This window comes from Hyla sarda, chromosome 2, assembly GCF_029499605.1.
Source record: "Hyla sarda isolate aHylSar1 chromosome 2, aHylSar1.hap1, whole genome shotgun sequence".
Classification (NCBI taxonomy): domain Eukaryota; kingdom Metazoa; phylum Chordata; class Amphibia; order Anura; family Hylidae; genus Hyla; species Hyla sarda.
In genome coordinates this window covers 249,916,599-249,929,391 of record NC_079190.1, presented here as the reverse complement: position 1 = coordinate 249,929,391, position 12,793 = coordinate 249,916,599, and the positions used below count along the sequence as shown (strand labels likewise).

Here is a 12,793-nt window from a genome sequence, read left to right as displayed (position 1 = left end):
CAAATAAGCACATTGCTAAATAGTGCTTCTTTCCAGGATTCTGGGCACACTATCAATATTTGCTTATTAAGAAAAAAGCTTATATATTTCAGATAGAGTTGACTATAAGCAGGTAACCACACCAGGTAATCCACCCCACTAGCCCAACAGGGAGCATACACTTGTCCCTTTAGACACTGCTGTCAGCGGCAATCTAAAGGGTTAATAGCCAGTCGCGGCTATCGCCGCATGCTGGCTATTAGCGGCAGCCCCCGGCTACTGAAAAAAGCCGGGGGCTGCAGAGTATGGAGCAGGCAGGAGTCCGGAGCCCGCTCCATACAGACTGCTGAGCACTGCATGCTGGCTATTAGCGGCGGTGTGAGGTGGAAAGTTGCGCCCTGTGCAGACTTGCGTCCGCTCCTCCCCTCAGCTCTCCGAAGCTAGAGCTGTGTAGAGCTAAGGCAGAGGACACAGGTCTGCATTAGGGATCGGCCGATAATCACAATTTTGGGCATTATCGGCAATTACCTTACCTTGGGTTTGGTGCGGGTGAACAGGCTTACAGTTTTCCTTTAAAGGGGTACTCCACTGGCCAGCCTTCAAAAAATTTAGTTGAGGGGGTGTGGCCGCTCCGGCAGCTCAAGTCTATGGGAAGGGGCGTGACAGCTGCCACGCTGTTCCCATAGAGGTTCATTGAGGGGGCGTGGCCAACCCCAGCAGGGTGCATACAGCATTTGGAACTAAATGTTCTGAACACTGTCCAGTGGAGTACCCCTTTAATTGTTTTTAGGCATAATCTGACATGTGCTAAGGTCACTGTACAGAGATGGGAAAGATGAGACCATAATCTACTGCGAATGTTGCATCCTGGGTTGTCTATAAAATAGTGTCACCCCACACTAAGCCTGTAAATACAAAAAATTAACTTCCGACAAAAACTACTTAAACTGTAGGCAATTTTCTAATGACCGTTTACAAGAATAATGTGCCACTTAATTTTGCAGCTGTATTAGCAAGATACACCCACGGTCCGTGTCTCCCAATGGAGCCGATAGAGAAATAACCCTCTATACAGAACAATGCCACCTAAAGAATTCTGTAGCAGACAAAACCAATGCGGTCATAGTAAGCTATAAACTGAAGAGGCCAATACCAACATGTTTCATTCTATAACTATTGTTAAACAACTCTACATTTACACATAAACAACATCAAGCAAAGCTATTCAGGTATAAAATCAACTGCTGCCCAGCAACAGAGCACCTTTATCACATTCAAAAGGAATTTCCCAAAGGTTTACAGTTGAAGCCTACCATAAATGCAGACAAACAACAGGGCATAAGCAGCTATTACACACCCTACAGCAAAAACTATCGGTATAGGCAAATCTTGCCCTAACAAGTCCCCCCCTTCTAAAAAAAAAAAAAAATGTGCGTATATCCACACACACATGAATATATCACCGTCTGAACTTACTCTGGAGTGCTGACCCCATTGGCTTTATGCATGCGGTCTGTCCAAATAATGATCCATTGGTGTTGGGTCTCCCCTATATAATAAATCATTTATCGTGAGGCTAGACCAGGGGTCAGCAACTCATGGCACACGGGGTGCTTTTAAGTGGCACTAGCTCTGCTAATGGGGATCCAGGACTTGTCCCGGATCCCCAAGAAAGTGAGCGCCACTTTAAGCTGTGCGCACACAGTTAAAGCTTCCTCTCTGTGTGAGCTGCAGGACCTGCAGCTTCACTGAGGAGACCTGTGACCTCTGCCAGCACGCAGCGCCAATGACGTCACTCATCGGTGCCTGCACTGTAGTGGGAGAAGAACGCAGCCAGCTTCCGCTGCCCAGGAGTTCCCTGCCTGCGATATAGGGTGCACGTGATGACGGGGGGGTGGGGGTTGGTTTGGATGTGAAGGAGCACTGGCTACTTCCCTACCTGGCTACCTACCTTATTAATTTCCTGGCTGCATACCCCCCTACTTTGCCACCTGGCTACCTAGCTACATAGCAACCCAATTACCTAACTACCTATTTGCTACCTAGCTACATACATATCTACTAGGGATCGACCGATTATCGGTTTGGACGATATTATTGGCCAATAATCACGATTTTGGGCATTATCGGTAATTACCTTGCAGATAATGCCCCGGCCCCATTGCCTCCCCCATCCCCGGTTTTATAATTACCTGTTCCCCGGGGTCCACGCTACTTCTGGCTCCAGCTGCGTCCTGCGTTACGCTGTGCACAATGACGAGTGACGTGACATCACCGTCAGTGCGCACAGTGACAGCTCATGAGGACGCCACCGGAGCCAGATGTAGAGTGGACCCCGGGAACAGGTAATTATAAAACCGGGGATGGGGGAGGCAATGGGGCCGGGGCAGTGCGGTGGTGCGACGTGGTGTGGTGGGGGGCGCGGAGCGGCGGTGATAGGACTCAGGAGGACCCCCGGACAGGCGGGGGGAAAGAGGCGGGTGGCGGCGGCGGTCTATAGCACCGCAAAAGCCGCTGCAGTTAATTGCTTTAAATCAATGATCTGCAGCGGTGTCACGGGGGGAGAAATAGCCGATAACTTATACCGGAATATCGGTATAAGTTATCGGCTATCGGCCCTAACCTCCACAAATTATTGGTATCAGCCCTAGAAAAACGATATCGGTCGATCCCTAATATCTACCCATTTTTTTACCTATGAACTTATCTCCATACCTACTTGCATAGCTACCTACCTACTTATATCCAAGGAAAATCATAGCTCACCAAAGCAATGTTGCTGCAAACCCTCCATACCCATTGTTTGTAGGCATATTGATTAACCCATTATTGCAGTGCTGTCTAGGCCAAGTAAAAACTGACACCATTTTTTACCTACCCAATCAAATGTTGCACTAAAATAGTATGAAGATAAGTCACAAGCAAACCTGCATTTAAAGGATTACACATCTCTATAAAATACAATTTAGGTGTATGACAATGTGCATGTTGTTCAAGTTCCAATAAATCTACAGCATACACTGTTAAATTGTGACCAGCCATGAAAGCAGACCACACACGCTGCCAGATCTCAGACAAAGAACAGCTGCTCTAAGAGGGAGGGGAAATATCACGGAGGCTACCGCCACACAGAACAAGGTGGTGTGCAGCATTCACACAATAGAACGGAGCTTATAACCGCTAACACACCAAAACCACTCCTGGAGATGCAGACGTCTAAAGTGTACATCAGGAACATGAACAAAGCATGCAAAAGGAGAGGCTAATATGCTCCTGATCCTATTAGGATAGTTACCATTAGACAGCCGTTCCTTCCATTACAGATCTGTTGTATTCAGCACAGGTTCTATCAATTACTAAGATGTCTGCTTGCATGGCTGTTCATAACGGAAAATAATCCACGTATTTATTTAACTATGAAGACTTCAAGGGGAAAATAACACATGACTACGAGAAGTGTGGCACAAGCAAAGTCAAAATGAAATTACTTGCCCAAGAAATTGAGAGATCCCTGGCAAACAATGCAGCTGTAGCTATAGGTGAACCCCCATACAGGAACGCTACAACGTAGACAGATTTCTCACACAAATGGGACAAAAGCCGTATGGCACACACATTACAAGTTGAATTTATCAATGTGTGGGTGACATTTTCTACACGGTTTGAAGTTGTGGGTCTTTTGTATACTTGAGCCAAATTTATCAAAAAAGGAAAGCACTGTATTTGCTGCAGCTAAAGGCTGTCAGGAATTCTGGGAGTTTGTTTTGTAACATCTGGAGAGCCACCAGTTTGAGACCCCTGGTCTCCAAGACAGCTAATATTTCCACTTAATGGGTGGACATGTATCAAAGATTTTACCCCTGTTTTGTGTGTATTTATTGCGCAAAATTTTGCGCAAGCCCTTTTTTTTGCGCATTTTTTTTGCTAGAGCATGTCCTCCAGATGTGGCCGAATCAGGGTACCTTGTAGTGACATCTATAGTACACATGGATTTATTAACTGCGTACTTTTCCTTTACACCAAAAATTTTGCCGCAAAAGCTGTTTTTTTTGCGCAAATATAAGCCATCTTGGACTTAACGTAGCAAGATGCTCCAAATCATCGATTCTATTTTCCAAAGAGTGGATTGAGGAGATTACTATATTTAGCCGCAATTTATGAAGCTCATCGCGCTTGATTGATAAATTTAGCGCTTCTGCGCATAATTTAGAATTCGGAAAAAGGGGTAAACTGCTTCTACCATACACAAATAATGATACATGTCCCCCAATGATCTTATATACAGTAGTAAAAATATTAAAGCAACAAACATTTGTGTTCTGTGCGATTATGTTTTGTCCACTTCGGCATGCAAACAAATTAAAAATAAAATCTATCTACATTGAAGTGCCTTTAACCCCTTAATGACCAACACAAGTAAACCTGCAAGCCCCTGAAAGACCAGGCCTGTTTTTTTATATCGGGGATGTCTGACTTTAGAGAATAACTCTGGTAACATTGTGCCAATCACAATAATTCTGACAGTCTGTCGCAAGTTGTCCTTCATGTACATAGTAAAAAGCATAGTAAGGAGGCTGGTGGTCTATCCCTAATCCCTGGTTATACTTTTTGGCGTCACAGGTACAACAGTTGAAGGGGGTGGGCTCGGTACGACACTATGGGACATACTGGCGAGTTGGTTTCGGGGAGACTAGGCAAGGTGACTCCTATTTACCTAATGGAGATGGCCGCACAGACTCGGCCACCTGATACCCCCCACTTTTACTCTTATCAGAAAGGTGTGGACAAAATTTAAGGCTTTGTTGAGATACCCTGTGTTTTTGTTACTTTCTCCCCTTTATGGTTTAATCCTAACTTACCTGAGGTGGGTTTGTTATCTGTTAGTACTCCTTGGATTGCTCGGGGTGTGCTGTATCTATCAGTTGTATGATGGGCCGGTGTTAAAGTCCTTTGCTCAATTACAGGAGGAATTTATTTTACCTCATTCTTATTTCTACCGCTATCTACAGCTGCGGCATGCCCTTGAAACGCAGTCTAGGGCAGGGGGCTTTCATATTGGCTCATCGGCGGCTGTTAAACATTTGTTTCCTGAATCTTCTACCAAGGGTGTGATTTCTGTATTGTATAGGGAACTCCTACCATGAGGCCTATCAGCTGACAGTTAAAGCAAAGTGGAAGACTGAGGTGGATCCCATATCAGATGAGCAATGGACACAAATTGTATCTATGACCCCACGGCTGGCTGTTTGAGGCCCATAGGGTGTCCCAATTTTTTCTCTTGCATAGAGTGTATCGTACTCCTGCATTCCTTCATAAAATTGGACTACAGCCGGATTCCTGTTGTCCTCATTGTTCCATGCCAGATGCTTATCTGATCCATATGTTTTGGGACTGTGCACATCTCACTCTATTTTGGAGGGAGGTGGGGCAGTTGATTAGTAAGGTGTATGGTTGCCCATTTACTTTATTCTAACGTGTCTTCTGGGCCTACAGGACAGGTTGGACGAGGATAGTGGCATATGTCGGCATTAATAGGATCCTTCATCAAGCCCGCAAACTGATAGCTCAGTATTGGTTACGACCCTTGCCGCCCACTATAGTAGAACTGATTGCTAAGCTGAACCACCTTATTAGATTGGAGAAGGGAGTGTATACAAAAAGGAAAGCATTACATAAATTTGAATCTATCTGGGGACCCTGGCTGGATACCCCCGGGGTACCGTCTACATACTTATGCAGGGCTTCTATGGAAGTGCTTCTGGGGGGTGATGGGGGCCTTGGCCGTTCATGTCTGTATCTTATTGGTCAGTTCTTCCCGCTTTTTGTTAATGCAGCATATGTGCCGGTCTGTCTGCGTCCTCTGAATCTGCCTCCTCCTTTGACCGCTTTTTTCATGTCTTCGTGCCTGTGTACCTGTTGTACACCATGAGTTTTATTTTTCCTATATGATGTGTGTTATCCTTTCTCTGGCCCACTGTGTGCCTTTTCGTTATGGCTTCTGAAGAGAGGACCCTGGGATTGGGGGTGGGGGGGGGTTTAGGGGAATGTAGGACTGTTTTGTATCTCTTATGAAAAATTGTTCAATAAAAATGTTCTGATTTAAAAAAAAACATAGTAAAAAGCAAGCCGATATCATTGGTAGTTTTTTTTACAATGCAAAAAATCATGAAAGTGTTAAAATAGCAAACTATTTTTTAAAATCGGTTACAAATATTTATACTTTCTGACCAAATAGTTTATGAAACATACTTTCAGATGTCTACTTTATTTTGAAAGCATTTCTTTTTTTTTTTTTTTTTTTTTATATTAACATTGTAAAAGAATTAGAAGCCTAACAATTTAACTTGAAATTTTGAAAAGTACTTTTTTTATGTGTTATGCAAGGTTTGCAGAAATTTTAAGTTGGCAGAACAAACGAACCCCCCCCCCCCTCAAATGACCCCCTTTCTAAAATTAGACCCCGCAAGGGGGTACAGTGAGTATTTTAACACCATCACTTTTTGGTAGGAATTACTACAAATTCAGTGTTTAAAATTCTAAATATGTTTGTACACTGTAGGGCTGGGTGATATGGCCAAAAGTGTGTATCATGGTATTTTTGTAACTTTTGGCAGTTCCACATATAAAACGTTATTTCCTCCTCCTCCCACCCCAAATTAATTATTAGCCCAGTGCTGCCCCCACTGGGGTAAATATTCACATGTCACCTACAAGCACTGCCCTCTTCCCCCTGTTTGTTGCGGCCGCCGGCACTGACACTTAAACTGTGCAGTATCCCTATGCCCGGGCTGCAAAAAGTAAACAAAAAAACTAACGCATGTTCCCAAGTCGGCCTTACGCTTGGGACGGGAATGTCGGACAGCCGTCAGCCTATCACTGGCCGCAGTGATGTTCTGCCATCGGCTGGCGATAGGCTGAGCCCAGTGTTATGTTAAGAGCTCTGTCCGGCTCCTTACATGACAGCGCGCTCAACCTATCACCGGCCGAGGCGGAACATCGCTGCGGCCGGTGATAGGCTGACGGCTGTCCGATGTTCCCATCCAAGAAGCAGGTGAGGCCGGTACCGGACCAACAGGAGGTGAGTTAAAGTTTATTTTTTGCAGCCCGGGCATAGGGATACCACACAGTATAGTAGAGTGTCAGCGCCGGCGGCCGCAACATCAGGAGGAAGAGGGCAGCGCTTGCAGGGGACATGTGAGTTTTTACCCCGATGGGGACAGGCGCTGGGCTGATAATTGGCTTTTTATCCTTACAAATTATTTGTGGGACATCATTGTGGTAAGTCGCTTTTGAAATTGAGGAAATGCGCCTCATTTTATCACGCTGTTCGTCCTGGGCTGGGCAGTACCCCTACTAAGGCCATAAGTTTTCTTCGGTCCCGGCAGTGCGGCAGGCCCCCGCACGCCAGGGAACACACAATGCAACCCGCAATCGTGCTGCAAGAAAGACAGAGGGAGCTCCCTCCCTTTATCAAAACACTTACAGCCCACGGTAACTTCCAACCACGGCTGTGTTAAAGGATTGAAGTTTACTTCGGTCCCAGCAGTGCAGAAGACTCCTGGTTGTGTGTTACTGCCAAGTCCATGCCACAATCTCGTGGGTGCACTGGGCAGCAACCACGAGAGCCATGGACTTGTATATTCGTCCTAATGGCAGAACATGCATCCTGCCTGGACGTGTAAACACGTCCATGGTTCTTAACGTGTTAATTCTCCTTCAACCTCAGCATTTCAGAATACAAAATACAAATTGTCGAATACATTCACATCAGGTATTTTTGGCCTGCAACCTCATCTTCAGTAAAGGTACACTATGCATTTATAACTGCAACAGCTAGCCAACAACTCTTAGCAAATAGAGCTGACAGAGTCCCTTCAAATGGGTGCTAAATAGGCGAAAATATACCAAAGCCTTCACGCTGTGTTATTCAGGAGTAGCAAAACAGGTTGCTTCCAGTATTACAACTTTGCTTCATTAAAGGGGTACTCCCGTGGAAAAAAAAAATTTTTAAATCAACTGGTGCCAGAAAGTTAACAGATTTGTAAATCACTTCTATTAAAAAAAAATAAAAAATCTTAATTCTTCAAATACATTTTATAGGCTGTATATTACAGAGGAAATTCTTTTCTTTTTGGATTTCTCTTATGTCATGACCACCGTGCTCTCTGCTGTCCACAGCAGCACATGTTTGCTATGGGGATTTTCTCCTGCTCTGGACAGTACCAAAAATGGACAGCAGAGAGCACTGTGGTCATGACAGAAATCCAAAAAGAAAAGCATTTCTTCTGTAGTATATATAGCCCCTAAAAAGTACTGGAAGGAACACTTTTTTTTTTTAAATAAAAGTAATTTAGAAAACCTGTTTAACTTTCTGGCACCAGTTGATTAAAAAAAAAAAAAAGTTTTTCATGGGATTACCTCTTTAATTTCAGTTTAAGGCTGGGTTCCCATTAAGTTTTCCCCCATACGAGAGCGCATAAGGCAGGGGAAAGCTAAAAACTTGCGCTCCCGTATGCCTTTCTATGCGCTCCCATATGTAATTAATTTCAATGAGCCGACCACAGTGAAACGTTCAGTCGGCTCATTTTTTTCCCCATATGTGCTTTCACAACCGGACATAAAACAGTGGTCGACCACGGTTTTAGGTGCAGGGAAAAAGCACATACGGTGCAAAAAATTAGCCGACTGGACTCAACGTTTCAATGCGGTCGGCTCATTGAAATTAATTACATACGGGAGCGCATAGAAAGGCATACGGGAGCGCAAGTTTTTGGGCCAAAACGTAATGGGAACCCAGCCTAACTGAGCTGCAATAACACACAACCTGAGAACAGATGTGGCGCGGTTTTTTTTTTTCAGAAGAAATCTAATCCTGGATAACCCCTTAAAGGGGTTCTCCGGTGCTTAGACATCTTATCCCCTATCCAAAGGATAGGGGATAAGATGCCTGATCGTGGGAGTCGCGCCGCTGGGGACCCTGTGATCTTGCACGTGGCACCCCGTTTGTAATCAGTCCCCAGGGCGTGTTCGCTCCGGGACTGATTACCGGCGACCACAGGGCGGGCGGCGTGTGACATCACTCCCCCGCCCCCGTGTGATGTCATGTTCCGCCCATCAATGCAAGCCTACGGGCGGGGGCGTGACTGCTATCATGCCCCTCCCAAAGGCTTGCATTGAGGGGTGGAGCGTGACGTTACACGCCGCCCGCCCTGTGGTTGCCGGCAATCAGTCCCCGAGCGAACACGGTGCGAACGGGGTGCCGCGTGCAAGATCATGGGGGTACCCTGCGGCGGGACTCCAGAGATCAGGCATCTTATCCCCTATTCTTTGGATAGGGGATAAGATGTCTAAGCACCGGAGTACCCCTTTAAGGGTCTATTCACATGTTCAATATTCTGCGCAAATTTGATGCGCTGGATTTTCTGCTGCATATTTTAATGTAAACTGAATGAGAATAGCTTGAAATCCTGCGCATCAAATCTGCGCAGAATACTGTACGTGTGAATAGATCCTTAACGACCACGGACGTAAATGTACGTCCTGGTTTGGCGGGACTTCCCGCACCAGGACGTACATTTACATCCTGTGTTTGCCCACAAGCATCAGAAGGGTGATCGCGTCATATACGGCAGGTTCCGGCTGCTAGCAGCAGCCGGGGACCCGCCCGTAATGACCGACATCTGCGATCGCGCGGATGTCCTCCATTAACCCCCTCAGATGCCGTGATCAATACAGATCACGGCATCTGCTGCATTTTGATTGGATGATCGGATCACCCACGCGCTGATTCGATTATCCAGTATGACAGCTGGAGGTCAACTTACCTAGCTCCGGCCATCTCCCGGGGTCTTCTGCTCTGGTCTGCGATAACACTGAGCAGTGCTGTGTCCTATACATAGCACTGCTCAGTATTAGCAATCAAAGGATTGCTATAGATAGTCCCCTATGGGAGCATAAAAAGTGTAAAAAAAAAAAAAAGGTTGAAAAATGTAAAAATAAGTGAAAAAAAGTGAAAAATCCCCTCCCCCAATAAAAATTGTCCTTTTTTCCCATTTGATCTAAAAGTTTTATACATGCAAATGTGGTATAAAAAAAAAAAAAAATAAATAAAGTACAGATGACGGCGCAAAAAATGAGCCCTTATACCGCCCTATATTGTTTTTTTTTTTTTGGGGGGGGGGTTCGCCGTACATTTTATGGTAAAATGAGAGGTTTCATTACAAAGTATAATTGGTCACACAAAAAACAAGCCCTTATATGGGTCTTTAGATGGAAATATAAAAGTTATGGATTTTAGAAGGAGAGGAGGAAAAACGAAAACGCAAATATAAAATTGGCCTGGTCCAACATCAGAATGTTCGCACGGAAATATGTTCAGAGTCCGCAGAAAGAACTAACAAGTCCATTCTTTCTATGGACAGTGGAATCTGAGTTTCCGCACCATATAGGGGAGGGGGTTCGGGGAACCTTGATATTAAAGGAGAACTCCAGACCATAAAAATTGTCCCCCATAGTGCCAGCAGTAAAAAAATAAAGATGTACATACCTTCCTCCGTTCCCCCGGGGCCTCTGGTAACCGGCTCCGGTCTCCGCCGCAATCCACTTCCTGGTTGCCGGTGGTCGGATGAATCAGCCAATCACCAGCCGCAGCACAGTCCGACTCGGCCAGCGATAGGCTGAGCGGCAGTGTGACGTTTTCGGCCCCGGCCGCAGGTGCCGGTGTAGTGAAGAATTTTGTGTCCTGAAGCGTTTTCACACTGCCGCTCAGCCTATCGCCGGCGAGTCGGACTGCGTTGCGGTTGGTGATTGGCTGATTCAGCCGACCACCTGCAACAAGGAAGTGGATTGCGGCGGAGACCGTAGCCGGTTACCGGAGGCCCCGGGGAGCGGAGGAAGGTATGTACATCTTTATTTTTTTTACTGCTGGCAGTATGGGGGACAATTTTTATGGTCTGGAGTTCTCCTTTAACATTAGATAATTTCCTTCTAACAATTCTATTTAAATGGGGAAAGCTGAAAACCTTGAGGAGCAGGGATAGCAGAGAAAAAAGGATTGGGCATACAAGGACAACGGAAATTTACACCATGGTGCCCTGGTACTTTATGCACCATTACATTCATTTATGTAATGAACAGGAGGAGACTTATCAAAACCTGTCCAGAGGAAAAGTTGCTGAGTTGCCCATAGCAACCAGATTGCTTTCATTTTTCAGAGGCCTTCTCAGAAATGAAAGTAGTGATCTGATTGGTTGCTATGGGAAACTCAGCAACTTTTCCTCTGGACAGGTTTTGGTAAATCTCCCCTTAGAGCGCAGGAGATGCGCACGCTTCATACATGGCATATACAGTAGATTGCTATTACTGTATTTCTATCAATATGGCAAAGAGCACTAATAAAAAGTCCCTTATGGGGCCTTGAATTGTAATAAAAGCAAAATACAATGTTTATGTGAATAAGGTTCTCCCTCCTAAAACTTTCAATACCTTTTCCCATTTTACAAACAAATGTCCAAGCTATTAGTATATGTATTAAGGCAATTTTAAGCATAATTAATTATTCTGATAAAACACATTGGTTTTGTCTGTACTGGACAAGCATGTAAATATGGGTATAGCTCTAGTCGTATGACCCACAGAATAGCCTTACTATTACCCAGATATTTGGCCGCCCAAATGTAATCTTTTTCTCGTTCTGATAAACTTAATTAGGACGGTCCTAAACAGACATCCGTTTGTATCGCCGTTCCGTTCATCTCGAGCAGTCTCCTATCACAACGGCAATCCCACCGGGCAGTTTCCCTGCCACGTGACCTCAGCCACATAAAGCCCCTCACATCATTGGGGGAGGGGCGCAGCATCCAGGAGCTCGCACTCGTTACACTACCGAATAAGAGGCCTCTGCACACCGATACTACGCATCCCACCGATAGTCATACCACTTGTAAAAGAAGGCGGGCGGATGTTTGTTACATAAACCGCTCATTAGGGCTGCTCGCTCTGCGCCCGTGCGGCAGGAAAATACCGATCATAGGAGACGGCCGCCATACATTATCTCCTGGAATAAGATTATATTGTGAGAAAACACTGCGGAGAGCACACCACCCCTCGGCCCTCCCATACTTTTCCCGCTCTATCTCCAGCCATTGCACACGCACGACACAATGAACCCCGCCATATCCCCGAGGTTTACTAACCGCTCGCTAGCAGGCTCATAGCGTGTGTGAAAGACGGGTCCAGGCTGTCCTTCTCGGCCATCAGCTCGGGCAGATACTTGGTTTCGGACTCCATGTTTTCTAGTGACTGACCACACACCCAACCGTACAGAAGCTAAATTCGGAGTGCAGGCGAGCGCTCCCTTTCCAACAGATAAAAGAAACGAAGGTGACCCGCCCAGCGGAAGTGACGTCAGGGAACACCTAGGAGCGGGGAGGAGGCATACGTTACAATTCACAGAGACGGAGCTGATAGAGCTGTGTGTCTCCAGCATAGGCGCCATTTTAAGTGGGCTTTCCCTGCATGGTATTGTGCTTCTTGTACGAATTTGGTCTCCACGCAATGCGTGCGGTAATGAAGACATTTTAACATAACACATCCCAAACACACTTACCCCCTATCGTTAAAAAGAAAATAAGCTACTTCCGGTCGTGGCCATTGTCGCCGCTGGAGATGGTGTACCACGTGTTACGGCATTGTGTGAAGGGAAGACGTGAGAGGTGCTGCTGTGTTGTAAAGGCCTCAACAAGAAATCTGTTTTATGACACTTTATTAATGAAAAAGAGCGTGTCTTCTCAGGAAAAGTAGACTGTAGATTATA

At 45.6% G+C, this 12,793-nt stretch overlaps 1 protein-coding gene across 4 annotated transcripts in view; it reads right to left on the bottom strand.

The window, feature by feature from the left end:
- The window catches only part of KHDRBS1 (KH RNA binding domain containing, signal transduction associated 1), a 31,083-nt gene extending 18,665 nt beyond the window's left edge, over positions 1-12,418 (bottom strand). For 3 of the 4 annotated variants that reach the window (XR_008888721.1, XM_056556937.1, XM_056556938.1), the window contains exon 1: positions 12,174-12,418. Coding sequence is in view for 2 of the 4 variants with exons in the window: in XM_056556937.1 (XP_056412912.1) it covers positions 12,174-12,267 (94 nt within the window). In the remaining 2 variants the exon portion in view is untranslated. Of the gene's footprint in view, positions 1-11,632; positions 11,785-12,173 lie in introns of those variants that run through there. The other variant, XM_056556939.1, reaches the window with a different exon arrangement.
- Positions 12,419-12,793: the final 375 nt, after the last annotated feature.